A 14,520-nucleotide genomic window follows, 5' to 3' on the forward strand; every position below is an offset into this window, starting at 1 on the left:
GTCATTATCATTTTACTATTTGACTTCCTTTATTTAGTTAACGGTATATCTCAAAACGTGACTCAATAATTCTAGAAATGTATAAAACGTGTTAGTGAAGAAATTTTCTTCAAATCATCAATGCACCGGAGCAAAGAGAGACGCAAAAATCATTTAAATATTGATGACACAGCACAAACTTATTTTGTTTTTTATGTTTTAACTTTTAATTAAAAGCACATAACCAAGACAATAAAACTGGTTGTATTGTTGTGCTGACATGACAAAATTATATTGGTCCAACTAATCTTAAGATTATTAATATGTAAATAAGTATTAAGGATACAAAAAATTGGGTGCCACCTTGGTTAAGGAACCTTCACCCTAAAGTTTGGAGGTAATTAACAAATAACAAGTTTCTTTTTAATCAAAGTTGATGATAGCCTCAAAACGTGCTAGTATATTTGGAAGGCAACATGGGAGGTCATATAAGCATGTTTGTATTTTATTCATAGGGTATGATGTAATAACAATAATTCTCTACATAGGATTCTCAAAATGCATGAGCATGCAAGTATGTTTAAAACTATTAATGTTATGTTGATTTTAATTTGAATAAATATACAAAACATATATATGTGTTTTACAAATTAGGGTTTAGAATTAAATGTCCATACGTAGATACGTTATTCATCTTTTTTGGTAGCGTTATTTAGTACGATGTATTAAGTTTATAGTAAATTCTTTAGACGTATTAGTTTTCGTAAAAGTTATCGGTTTATATGACGTTAGTATTCATGAAAATTCCAATGAACATGTGTAATTTTTAAACTTTCAAAAAGTTGAGTACAAATATTTATAATTTTAAGTGGTTATAAACATTACAAGGTAGATTTGTTTTTTGTCAAGTAATGTGTATTTCTGATAACAAAAACAAAAGGGTTTATATACATAGACTTTCATCTACTAATCATTTAGAATTTCTAGATTGATGGTAGTAGTCATCATTAATGCGTCGATGAAGGTAGTCCAAAGTCCAAATAGTAACAACGGACAAAAATTAATCTCTCTTTGTTGATATATTAAATAGATTTTAAACTTTTTTTACCTAAATAATGAGTCAATATGAAAATCAATGAACTTAAATATCCTCAGAACTTACTATTCAAGACCATGTGTAGTCATAACTCTTCACATCCAGTCATTATACGTCACGTGACGCCCGGTCAGAGTCATAGTTTTTACAAAAACAGGTTGTAGTCATACCTCTTCACCCCCAGGCATTATGGCCACGTGACGCCCAGTCACTTTTACATTTTTTGTTTTTTTTTTTAATTTTTAATAAGAATAATCAAATAACAATAATATTTTATTAAATAAATATTATATGAAAATAGAAAAAACTATTCGTCGTCATCTTCGCCCTCGTCACCTTCGCCCTCTTCGTCGTCGTCGTCGTCTTCATCGTCTTCGCAATCTTCGTCGTTGTCTTCATCATCTTCTTCATTGTTGCCCTCGTTTTGATCATCGTTTTCACCAGGCAAAGGCCGATACATCCAAAGATGTTGGACCAAATCCTCCTTTAATGCGTTATGTATCTCTCTTGACCGCACGGAATCCGAGTTTTCGAGTCTTTGCTCCATACTTGCCGGAGTCCGTGGTGGATCCGGGTCCGGTATGAAAGTTGGACATATTGCTCTTCCCTCGTCCTCGATGATCATGTTATGCATTATGATACACGCATACATAGCACATTTCATTCTTTCTAAAGTCCACAGACGACAAGGATTTTTAACAAAATGCCATCGTTGTTGAAGAACACCAAAACACCTCTCGATATCCTTTCTCGCAGACTCTTGCACTTTCTTAAAATACTATCTTTTTTCATCAATCGGGTCTCTGAATGTTTTAATGATTATCGCATACTCTGGATATATTCCATCACCCAGATAGTACCCATGATGGTAGAAGTTATCGTTAACCCAAAACGAAGCGACGGGAACGGTCCCAGATATGTAACTCTCCATCACAGGAGACTGCTCTAAGACGGTTATGTCATTGTTGGAACCGGAACACCAAAGAATGCCGACCAAATCCAAAGGTCGTATGAAGCAATCGCTTGAAGGTTGACTGTTGGTCCCTTTTGGTCACCTCGTGTGAATTGACCTCGCCATGCAGTTGGACAATTAGCCCATTCCCAATGCATGCAATCTACACTCCCTATCATGCAGGGGAAACCATGCACCCTTGTATGTGCCTCGTAAAGACGTTGTAGATCGTTCTAGTTGGGCTTTCTCAGATAATGTGGTCCATATAGTTTCAATAATCCTATATTTTACAAAACTTTTATAAAATAAATAATCAAATAACAAGTGATAAAGCTATTTTAAAAAAAAACAAAACGTACTGTAACAAAAATACTCCAAGGTGTTCCGAGTTGTTTTGTCGGCCATCTTTAAATACTCGTCGTTGATGTCGGTCATGTTTCCGAAGGCGTGCACGCGTACGGCTGACGTAGCCTTCTGAATAGCCTTGAATCCTAGCGTCCCTCGAGCGTCAGGCTTTTGCTGAAAGTAATCAAACTCACGCTACAAATAATTGGTGATGCGCATAAATAAATTTTTAGACATCCGAAAACGACGCCTAAAGGTCTTCGGGTTCTTGTATCTTGGCGAGTCGCAGAAGTAATCCGCCATCAACCAGTTGTTGGCTTCGGTACGATCTCGTTCGATACATGCTCTTTTTGAAACGGGGGGCGGTGGAGAGCTAATCGCACCCGTAACGGAACTCATATACTTTGTCGCGAGCATAATCGCACTCTTAATCGCCTGTTCTTCCGCCACGTCCTCGGCTTCTTGGTCGGGCCCGAGTAACTGTTTATATATAGATGGAGGATCCATTTATATAGTGAATTTTGTGTGAGGAATTATAGAGTTGAAAGAGAATTGTTATAAATTTGATGTGTTTTGATTGGGAATTAGTTGGTTAATATATAGAAGATATATATATATATATATATTATTCCCTTCCAACGTTCAAATCCAACGGTCCATTTTTTGATTTGTGTGCAACTTTCAGCGTTTTAGTTAAAACGCTCAAAAAAAATACAAAACGCAGGGGGGCAGTGTACCCCCCACGTTATCCTCTAAAACGCCGATGACAAAGCTGCCATTACAGACGGTCTAAATATTTAAAAAAAAAGTAATAATCCAATTTATCTTTTAGGGGATTTTCCTTTGGCAGCATCCTTGTACTTTGTACTTTTTCTATAACAACTAGTAAATTAATTTTGGGCGAAAATTTAATAAATACACAAAAATATAAAATAATATGTACAAGTGTGTCATATCTCATTAAATATATACATAAACATAAAAAGTTGCAAGTTAGTCATTCCCATTTTTACAGGGTGGTAAAGTGATTAACATGTAAAATACGAGGTCATGGTTCCAAACGTTGTTAAGTGTAAAAATTTAGTCGTTCAAAAACAAAGTTGCGAAGTTACAAAATTGTACGGTACCGCCTAGTGTAAAAACAGCAAAAGGCCGATAAATAACGAAAAAGACTCGTAATAAAACCAAAAATCCTAAAAATGAATACTGGTAGATATTATCAGTTTGGTAAAAAAATATGTGTATTACAAAAAGTTGTTCCTCGAAGTTTAAAAATAAAATTATTTTCATATGTCTAAAAAGATATTAGCACATGTTTTAATGATTGAGAATCATAAATATGAATACCAATATCTGTTACGATAATAACAATGTTGTTTGGCATTAACGTTGTGATTTCTTACAGTACCGGTATAGTAGCGACACTCAATATGTTTTATGATACTAAAAGCCATTTTTTTAATACAATTCCATTTTAGTAAAATTTATATCTAAGTGTTAGAAGAAAAAATCACAACCGCATTTTTTGTTTTTCTATTTTTTTAAATTTATCGAGCGCAAGTTATTTAAGAAATAGAATAAATAGAAATTATATGCCCATAAAGGAAATCGACCACATACTTTGTATCGATTGAAAACCATAAAACGAATAGTGGTTTTGATAATACCAACACCGATATGGATATTGTTCGGTCGGTATCGTTAAGTTTATAAAGTAATCATATGGTACCGGCTTTCAATATAGTTAATAATACTAAAAAATGCTTTATGTTGAATACAACCTTATTTTAAATAAAATTAATATCAAGTTGTGTAACGCTTCAGAACTGAACCAGAATAATTAAATGCTAAATATAAAATTAGAATCAGATCGCATTTTTAACGATTCATGTTTGGTTAAGAACCAAGTTAAGTGGTTCTTGTGTAAACAATTTTTGACGGAACTAGTTTTCAATTAAATTGTAAATATGAATTACTAGAAGGTATTCATGACACCAGTGACAATTTATAAAATAAAACACTATCTTTTCAACATATTATATTTTAATGGAAGGGATTAAGAAATGGATTATAATGCCTTAAGATATTATAGAAAATAGTTATGTTTTTAAAAGGAATTAAAATAGTGAAAGATGATTATCACTTATGATATTGTAAGGAGATTGTATATAATCAGGAAAGTGAGAATATAGATTGTTTTTCGTACCTGAAAGTTGAAAAGCCCACTATATAATTAAGGTTTTAAATATAGTATTCAACCAACTCGGTTTTAGTGATTCTTTAACTAGAAACGAATTGGGCACCCAAATTTAATGACCCAGTCAAATAATACGATTTGAATCTAGCGATTCGGTTCCGGTTCCCTTGTTTTGACGTTTGGAATGGTGAATTGCTCACCTCTATCAAAATGTTCTGAAAAAAATAATTATAACCATGTTAGTAGTTTAAAAAAGTATATTAACATATGTAAGGTGGTTGTTAAGTTGTGAAATAGGAGGCCATGGATAAAAACCTTATAGAGTACAAAAGTTTAATCATTAAAAAAAGGAATTTTATTATAGCTAGGTGGCAACCCGCTGCGTTGCAGCGACGGGAACAAAGTTTGTTTGTTATCAGTTTGGTTCGCATCGGTACACATTAAACACAAAACACAAATTAGTAAACACCCAGAGTATTAGTGACTCTTATGGCATATAATAAAAAAATCATATTTAAAACAACATTTATTCGATCAGTAAAACATGGTACGTCGTTGTAGTGACGATTCGACACAAATTTGATCAGTATCAGTTATATTTGTTAGGGATCGTGTAACACCGCGTAAATAACCATATAATAAATTAGCTAAATATACTAACTTTTATAAGTCTAGGGACTAAACTTAAAATTCTGAAAATATAGACTCATCGCGATACTCGACGGGAAGCTAATTCCCCATCATGTATAGCGATGAACTTGCACGGTAACCCAGAAATGGGCGGCGTAGTGATACGCTACGGCCTAACCAACAAGGTCATCGCGTATCGTGATGACCATGTTAAGTGACCGGACACGTGTCCAACCACGTGTCAACACATGGCACGATTTTACAGGCCACGTGTCACTACGTCACAAGGCGGCGTGTTATTGCGACGTCGCGATACGCGATAGGGTAAGAAGGAACCCATCGCGTACGTGACAGGTACCAAATCCGCCTATAAAAGGGGGGTGACGGGCTTTGAACCATCTCATCCCAAAATCACCTCCACTTTCACATAGTTAACATAGAGAAGCGTGCCTGATTGCCGTGACGAGCCGACGTTTCTTTTTCTCGAAGTTCGTGCTAGTTTAGAAGCTATAATCAAGTTATTAAACACATAAGCGAGTGGATCAAGATCCTACCGTCAAGTTTTCTTAGTATTATCATTCCAAGTATCCGTACTAAGGTAGGAGTTACGTTTAAGTTATTCAAGTTATGGATTAGATATCAATCGAAGCTATGGCCTTTAACCTTGAAAGTATTTTATAAACATTCATAAACGAGTTTTCATAAACGTTACTTTATAACCAAGTATGTTAACAAAGAAATATTTTGACGGGCATGTAGTAAACTGTAAGGGTGATATCACTAGTAGTAAATTTCTTGTCTAATGAAAAGTAATTCGTACAAATCACAATCAACCGAGTGACTCGTTTACTTACCTGGAGAAACTTACCAACGTGTTATAACCTATTAAGCCAAAGCATGCTATATAAAACGTCACATAAAAACAAAGTGTTTCATTCACAAACAAAGATAAACGATTTTCAAGGTTAAGCTAAGTAATCATAGCTTAATCAAGAAACACCATTCAAATATTTATACAAACCTATTTATGTATAGGTTAAATATCATTCTCATTCACAATCAAGGTTTCAAACGCACACCGACGATACAGGTGAATAAGTTAACCTTTACAAACAATCAAAACATATTTATACTCAATAAGATGAACGGGTGTTTGTCTTAAAGAGTTAGTCAACGTTTGCATGAGATTACGTAATCTCTAAAACATTATAATACAAAGTAGAAAATAAAATCAACTCAGACCGATTACACATGTGTCTGGATCCAAACATAATTGTTCAGCCTAAAAAGTCAAATGCTACGTGGCCGTGGGCTAATGGTTATAACTAGTTCTCCATTAAGGGCTACGTGGCTCGGAGAACACATTTGTGTGTGTAGGGAAGTGGTACATATAACGAAAGTAGAAATACTTCCGCTAAGCTTGTCAAGAAAACTATATTTGTATTGTAACTGTTATTCAATCATATTTAGAGTCATACGTGTTCACCAACATATAGCTGGCGTATTTTTCCAACCCATTGCAGGTAATTAAGCATTAGTAGCAATAGCAAGAATTAGAGTCTTTATGAAGATAGATGCGCGTTACAAGATAGCTCCGTTTTTTATAAACTAAATCCTTGTAATCTAAACAGATATTTTGTAAACAAATACTTGGGTATTTAATTCCCATGTAAGTTTTTAATGTAAATTAATGTTATATTCAACTTAAAAGTCTTCCGCTAAAACTAACCCATAAACACTGATATATTTACAAAACAGGTACCAACTTGTGGTCACACGCGTAGGCCCTAAGTCGGGGTGTGACAGTTCGTAACTAAACCCAAAATATAGTTCCATCAAGATAACATATTAAAAACAAAAACCCGGACATTATGGCGGCCAATCGACACAATTCCTTTGGTACTCTAGCTGACTCGACAACTTTTGAATGACTTTTAGATAACCCTGGCCCGTCTTTTGATTGACTAGCCCGAAATTTAGAAACTTCTTCCCCAACTAGCCCGACTTTTGATCGCCTCACCGGAATTTTGACCGAATTTGACCGCCTCAGACTAATCCAGGCCGACTTGTAAAAAGTCTCCAAGGTAGGGGTCCGAGGACCGACTAGTCGCCGACTAATAGGCCTTGAATCCGACTTTTACAACACTACATTTTGTAATAACATTCGACATTATAAGTATAATTTTACCATTTATAATGACATAATTCTGATTTTAAATCTATAATATAATAATTAATTAAATCTATATATACGTATGTACATCTAATACTTTACAAAATATGAAAATACTTTATGTTTTGAAATAACTTTACGATTTCAATAAAATATTAAAAAAAATAATATATGTAGTTTCTAAAATCAAATGAATCAGTTTTACGACTGGTCTAGTTAAGGCTCTTTGTCAGTTGAACCGGATGGAAGTTGGGACTGGATTTTCAATTTTATTCCCCTAAAAATCTCATATTCTGATTTATTGGATTTTCAAAGTTGCATACAAAAAATGTTGCGCATAATCAAACGTATGAAACTCGACCAAATCACATTTCAACAATGCGCGCAATGTCTGGTCCCGAACTGCTAACGTCGACGTGCAATTATCTTATTTTATACAATGCGAGTATGTATTTTAATTAACTTACACGCTGCCGAATTTCAAACATTTCTAAAGTGGTACTATTATTATGAAAGCCATGTTGTTATTGCGTTTTACATGGTGGTGGTAAGAGAAAAAAATCTACGTACGTAAGATGGATGCATATACAGTTGCCCAAGAAACCCACACTAGTACACGTGTGGCTTACGCTTTTTAGACAAAATTCACTTTGTACCAGCCCATGATACACACAAAAAAAATAATAAGTAGGGCATGTTATCATACAAAGAAGGGCCTAATGTGTGAAGCATACACAATTACTTCAATGTACATCATATATAGCGGGTTGTCATTTAAAAATAGGATTATTTAAAATATAAGGTTTGGATCAAATACAAATGAATTTAATGTGCTAAACGTGATAATCAAATAAAGTAATTATATATATAAGTAGAATAATTATGTAATTACTCTATGATAATTACTTCATGATTTATTTACATAATTACTTTACTTGTACATATAATTACTCTACTTGATTCTTACGTTTAGCACGTTAATTCCATTTGTACGTTAACCTTCTCCTAAAATATAAATGGTAAAACTATACTTATAACGTTGAATGTTATTATAAGATGAGAGTAACCGAAAACAGTAATCCAAAAGGATCTTACCGTGTATGCTTTGATTTACTTAAATGAATAAATTACTCTATTAAAAAAGATATGATTTTATTCTAATTCACATAACAAAACAATACTACTAGCCTAATATAAAAATTAGCAATTGGTAAAGGTAAAGTCTTAAAACTCTTTAGTTTGAACGGTTTTGGATTCAAGTATATATTATAGATGACAGACGTTAAAAAAGAAATTTACCATTTAAAAAAAAATACTTAAAAGAGTAGCCAAAGAAGCAACTTTCTATCATCAAAAGACATTTTGTTCTTTTAAAACTAAAAAATAAAGTGTTGGGATGAAAAGCAATAGTAAGTTTTGTTTGGAAATGAGTGATATACATGGAGGTGGAGAAATAAAAAAGCTATGTACACCTGTTAGCCAAAGAATTGTATGTGTCCACTCAATATATTAACAAGTTTAGCTTCTTTCTTTCTCCTAGAGTTTTAAATCAAAAGAATATGTCTCTTGATATTAATATGTCCCACCACCCTCATCAAACCACAAACCTTGCCCTATATATAAGCCCTCCATTTAACATTGTTGTTCACCACTGGTCAGGACAAGCTAGAGAGAGAGAGAAAGAAAGAAGAGAAAATATTCTCATTCTTATAACCTCTTGATTAGTTGGCGATAAGTTTAAAAGAATTAAGAAGATGACTACAGAAAGCTTTGCTCATCTTACCCTCCTATTTGGACTTCTAGGTATGTAAATCTCTCTCTCTCTCTCTCTCTCTCTCTCTCTCTCACTATATATATATATATACACACACACACATATGTGTATGTGTTTCTGTGTGTATGTATGTATGTGACAATAAATTAAACATTGTCATGCAAGCTATATTAAAACATATAAAACTTTGGTTATCATATATAGACTTTTAATGTTATTTTTACTAACAATTTACTTCATATATATTTTTAGGCAATGCTGTATCATTCATGGTGTTTCTTGCTCCATTGTAAGTTTCTTTATATACTATAAAACATTTCCTTTATAATTTTCTTGATAAACATGTTCAAGTTTGACTGATTTTTGTATTATTTAAATGGCAGACCGACGTTTTACAAAGTTTACAAAAAGAAGTCAACTGAAGGGTTTCAATCCGTACCATACGTTGTGGGATTATTTAGTGCCATGCTTTGGATATACTATGCATTGCTTAAGGCGAACGCGATGCTTCTTATCACCATTAATACTGTTGGGTGCTTCATTCAAACATTCTACATTTGCTTCTTCCTCTTCTATGCACCAAAGAAGGCTAGGGTATGTGGTCATTAAATACTTAATCTTCCCATTTTAAATAATAAAGCCTAAGTTAAGTTTATTTATTGAAAGATGAGTGACAAAAACCCTATTGTGTGTAGATTGAAAGCTTGAAGTTGATCGTATTGATGATAGTGGTTGGATTCGGGTTGATTGTTGGCCTAACTCAATTTTTTGCTTTTGGGGCCAATCGTGTGAAGATCGTTGGATGGATTTGCCTTGTATTCGCTCTTTGTGTTTTCGTTGCACCACTAGGAGTTGTGGTACGTATATATACATATACATGCAAATAATAATAACAGCAATAGCAGTATCAATAACAATATCAATAACGGTCAATATTATAAAATATTAATTAATTTTACAGAGACAAGTTATCAAGACAAAAAGTGTGGATTACATGCCCATTTTACTCTCGGTAGCTCTCACCCTCAACGCGGTAACATGGTTCTTCTATGGCTTGCTTCTTCAAGATTTCAACATTGCGGTATGTTAAAAATTAATACAATTTTTTTTGATAATTGTTATTAATATTTTTGTAATTAATCTCTTTTTATATAAATTTGTTACAGATCCCAAATGTACTAGGATTCACCTTTGGTGTTGTCCAAATTATTTTGTACTTTGTGTACAAAAACAAGAAGCCTATAATTTGCAACGAAAATGAAAAAGTGTCTGGATTGGAAATAAAGAACATTGCAACCGAAGAAAAGAAAATCCCCGAAAATAAAGATGATGAACTCATCGATGTTGTGAAGCTCAGCAAGTTAATGTGTTCGATTCCTGCTGTTGCAAAACTAAATGAGAACAACAACAACATAGTTGTTGATGATCATCCGATAATTGTCCAACCGCATGTGCCTAATCATGTCATTGAAGTGGCGGCATGATTCGGTTCAATATTGATGCATGGCTCCGTTCGGTCCGGTTTGGTCCGTTCTTGTAGATCTTTGTTATATATTGGTTCATGTTTATCTTAGCTACTTTAGGCGGCTAACTCATGTATGTTACTGTTTTGAAATAACTATTAAAATAAATAATTTGATGTTTAATTAAGATTAAGAAATTTTTGTTGCTTTTTTTTTTAACACAATTAGGAATTTTAGATAACAAGGATAACCAACACGATAGTTCATTGGCATTCACAAGCAAAGTTGATGTTTTTCTGTAATATGATTTTACTATAAAAGGATAAATATGAATTGGCACCAAAAAAATATAATGCAATGATTGGAAATATACCACTTGATAATTTAATTACGTATGGCATTCTTCGTTTTATTTTATTCTTTAAATTATTTCTTTTACACGTAAAAAAATATTAGCCGTTCAAAACAAATAAAAAATATTATTTATCATCAAGAAATATTTATGTAACAATATTAAGAAATATCTCAAACATTATTAAAATAAAAAAAAAAATAAAAAAGTTGTTAAACTTGAATTAATAATCAAATTGGCAAAATAGATGGATCCATTGTTCATTAACTAAAAGTATATAAATTAATTTGGGTTTAGTTTTTAGTCTTTAATTATGTAATTGAGTTTCGGATAATACTAATTTCAAGGTCTAAATATTTTTAACCGACTACCAAAAGGCAGTTAATTAGTCCAATGATAGATGTTATAGACTTATAATGGGTGCTTACTCTTTTTGAATGTCTAAGAGTTCAAATTTCGTAATAAGAATAAATGGATTTAAAAGTCGTAATACCATGAACATAAAATTCCTAATCTTTAGAAGAAAGTCCATGAATAAATGGTTAACAATCATCAAGTGCAATGAGACGTGTTTGACGGTTCAGTCTATTTTAGCAACAACATGAAAGGATGACATGGTTGTCGAGAAATGATATAACTATTAACATCTTCTTCTCAATGTCCAAGATAGTACTTGATATCAACGTGGCGTCTTTCTTATGGTTAAACAAAGGAGCAAGAGACCTGACTTGGATTGAGAGAGGCCAGTGGTGTAGGTTCAGTTTCGTTAACTTCCATTATAATGGGCAGTCATTTGCCTTTGTTGTTTTGTTCTTTAGTTTTTTTCTCTCTATTTTCATTTCATTGTAAACTACTCGTCTCTTGTAATTTGTAAATCCTTCTTTTTGGTTTTCTAATATATTTGGCTTAAAAAATAGTAATAATCAAATAAATGATAAAAATTAGACCACAATGAAAAATTGAGTTTTAATCTAAAGATGAAAATGATACTAAAGATATCAAATTTGTCATGATTCGTGCTCATTAAGTCATTATCATCCCTATAGTTTTGGCACTTGTAAATGTATGTAACTATCCCAACCCCCTATTTCTTATAGTAAATTGTAAACTTGTATGAAATAACTGCAAAACAAAACATAATTAACTTTTTATTTTGAAAGACCAGTATTATTAAAACAACGAAAGCCGGAAAAACTTATAAAGTATCAAGCTATCCAAACTAAGACAAAGAAAGAGAAGAGAACGAAAAGAATAAAAACTAAACTTAACCCAACAAGTTAAAGATACAAGAGTAGCTTTCACTTGAATAATTGGGATGTATCAAACTTATTTTATTTTTATTTTTTTGTTTGTGTACCAAAGGTGTCAGATTATTGGTTTTAAATCATACGATAGTAATGGGGTTTACAATGATAGTCTTTTGTACTGTCAGAATCTAACAAATTTTCATTACATTCGTGACTCAAATTGTGTCATGTGTCAGTGGCCATAAGGTTATTTAAAATATTTCATTTGGTCCATAAAATTTGGAAACACCAAAAATAAGCTGGCAATATTATTTAGTTGATATTTATTATCTATTTTTGAATGAATTAGAAAGTAATAACTTAAAACATAATAAAAATTTTTAAACAATTAAGGTTAAATAATCCAATAACATATTTTTTAAAATGGCTTGAAATTCAAAATCGAAGACCGACATGAATGAATTTGAACCCGAGATTTTGGCAGACGGTCTACAAATTTGTCTACGCGTCCGGCTTGTTAGGACGTTTTTTTTATCATATCTTATGAGTTTCATAACTTCATAAATGAAGTAATATCTATGTTCATTTAAAGTTGTGCCTTTTCCTAGGTCTCTTGTCTGACTGGAATCTATGAGATAGGTGAAATAAAAATTGATACTGAACTTATTTTAAGAGATGCAACTGGAACGGAATTTATAAAACAGTCCTAGAAAAAGAATTCTACCATTTAGGCTTACTCTGCTTTGGGATTTTTTTAGAATATCAAATATCAAAACTGATTCAGCTTCTTATATTATAATGTATAACGGTATTGAAATTCTAATTTACTTGAATATAATATTGAATACCAGAAAACTATATGAATGTTGTATATATTAACTTAACATTAACACGCGCGGATATACCTAATCTATATTTCCGTCTTCTCTATTCTTTTATTGCCCTCCTGTCCTGTCGTCAATTGACAGTATGACTTAGGGCGCAATATAATTTAAGTGGTTAAATACTATTTTGGTAAAGCACCTTGAATCCACTGGATAGTAAAGGATCTTGGATCCAACGCAGAACCCTTTGTGAATGAGAGATATAAAGACGAGAAAGACCAATGAAATCAAGTTTCAAGGTTGTAATTGAATGGTAAAGTTTGATTTGATTACCATTAACCTCCGGAATAGTTAACGAGTTTTTCGGTTTGATTCACATCTCCAAAAGGTCTGAGTTATATTAAGGTAAGGTGGCCAAAGGCCCCTATGGTCTAGTGGTTACGACCTCTCTCTTTCACGGAGAAAACGAGGGTTCAAGTCCCTCTAGGGGTATACCAATACTCAAGACTATAGGAGTGGGATTTTCTATCAAGTGATCCATCTTTGTCAAGTCCTTCTAATAGTCTACTCAGTGGGACTTTGTATTTTATATAAAGTGATATGTATTCGTCAAATCTGTCTGGGAGACGAAAGGAAGTTGATTATGGAACGTCTAAAATGAATTAGGCGTTGGGTCGATGCCCGAGTGGTTAATGGGGACGGACTGTAAATTCGTTGACAATATGTCTACGCTGGTTCAAATCCAGCTCAGCCCAACAATTTGTCAATCTACTATCAGATGGTAGAACCCTCTTGTTCTTAAAAAATACCTGATACGAGAGAATAAAAAAGAAACCAAAATTTCTGCTAGATCTCTTCTTATTTCCCTGGGATTGTAGTTCAATAGGCAAGAGCACCGCCCTGTCAAGGCGGACGTTGCGGGTTCGAGCCCCGTCAGTCCCGACGGATCCAATAAGTACATCAATTCGCCTCTCGTTTTTCTGTGAAAGAAGGGACAGAGAGCATAATTGAATTCCGAAGGTGTTTCCCTTCTTTTTTTCAGGATTCTGTCGAAGAAAGAATAAACCCTAAACTAAAAAATAACTAAAATAGTGAAGTTGATAAAATATTCCATCTTTTCTCCCGCGACTCATCTTTCTCATACTTATTTGTCTTCCAAAGAAATTTAGATCATTAAAATTTAGAACCTAATTCCTCTCTTTTTCCACTTCGCTTGTATTGTTTGTTGGGTTTTTGTAGTTGGGGCGGGTGGTTAGAGTTCGTTTGATGGTTCTATAAGGAAGACCTAAGGAAGGTAGGTTATAGAAAATAAAGAAAAGAAGGATAAATAAAGTAAAGGGGTTTTTGATTGGTCCGGGAATCCCATTTTGGATTCAGTATGGATAAAAGATGTTCGTATGTTATACTATTCAATTCTCGACGACGAATTAATTTAATAGCTCAGATATTATTATTCATGATATTGATCCGATTCAAGATCATCGATAG

The 14,520-nt window shown here is 33.0% G+C and overlaps 1 protein-coding gene across 1 annotated transcript; it reads left to right on the forward strand.

Annotated features, from left to right (window-relative positions):
- Positions 1-8,876: 8,876 nt before the first annotated feature.
- Positions 8,877-10,767, forward strand: LOC143588597 (bidirectional sugar transporter SWEET9-like). Its single transcript, XM_077069558.1, has 6 exons — positions 8,877-9,175; positions 9,399-9,435; positions 9,530-9,740; positions 9,842-10,003; positions 10,108-10,227; positions 10,313-10,767. The coding sequence occupies exons 1-6, from the start codon at positions 9,127-9,129 to the stop codon at positions 10,628-10,630; spliced, it is 897 nt and encodes a 298-aa protein (XP_076925673.1). The 5' UTR covers positions 8,877-9,126; the 3' UTR covers positions 10,631-10,767.
- The last annotated feature ends 3,753 nt before the right edge of the window (positions 10,768-14,520 follow it).

The sequence above is a fragment of the Bidens hawaiensis genome, unplaced genomic scaffold (genome assembly GCF_021521415.1).
Source record: "Bidens hawaiensis isolate Kalapana, Puna unplaced genomic scaffold, B.hawaiensis_p1.1 tig00036501_1, whole genome shotgun sequence".
NCBI lineage: Eukaryota > Viridiplantae > Streptophyta > Magnoliopsida > Asterales > Asteraceae > Bidens > Bidens hawaiensis.

Excerpts from the sequence above, each read along its gene's own strand:
- LOC143588597 (XM_077069558.1), top strand. The coding sequence starts at position 9,127 with ATGACTACAGAAAGCTTTGCTCATCTTACCCTCCTATTTGGACTTCTA. Across the intron at positions 9,176-9,398 it reads CCTCCTATTTGGACTTCTAG|GCAATGCTGTATCATTCATG; the intron begins GTATGTAAATCT and ends ATATATTTTTAG. Across the intron at positions 10,228-10,312 it reads TTCAAGATTTCAACATTGCG|ATCCCAAATGTACTAGGATT; the intron begins GTATGTTAAAAA and ends AATTTGTTACAG.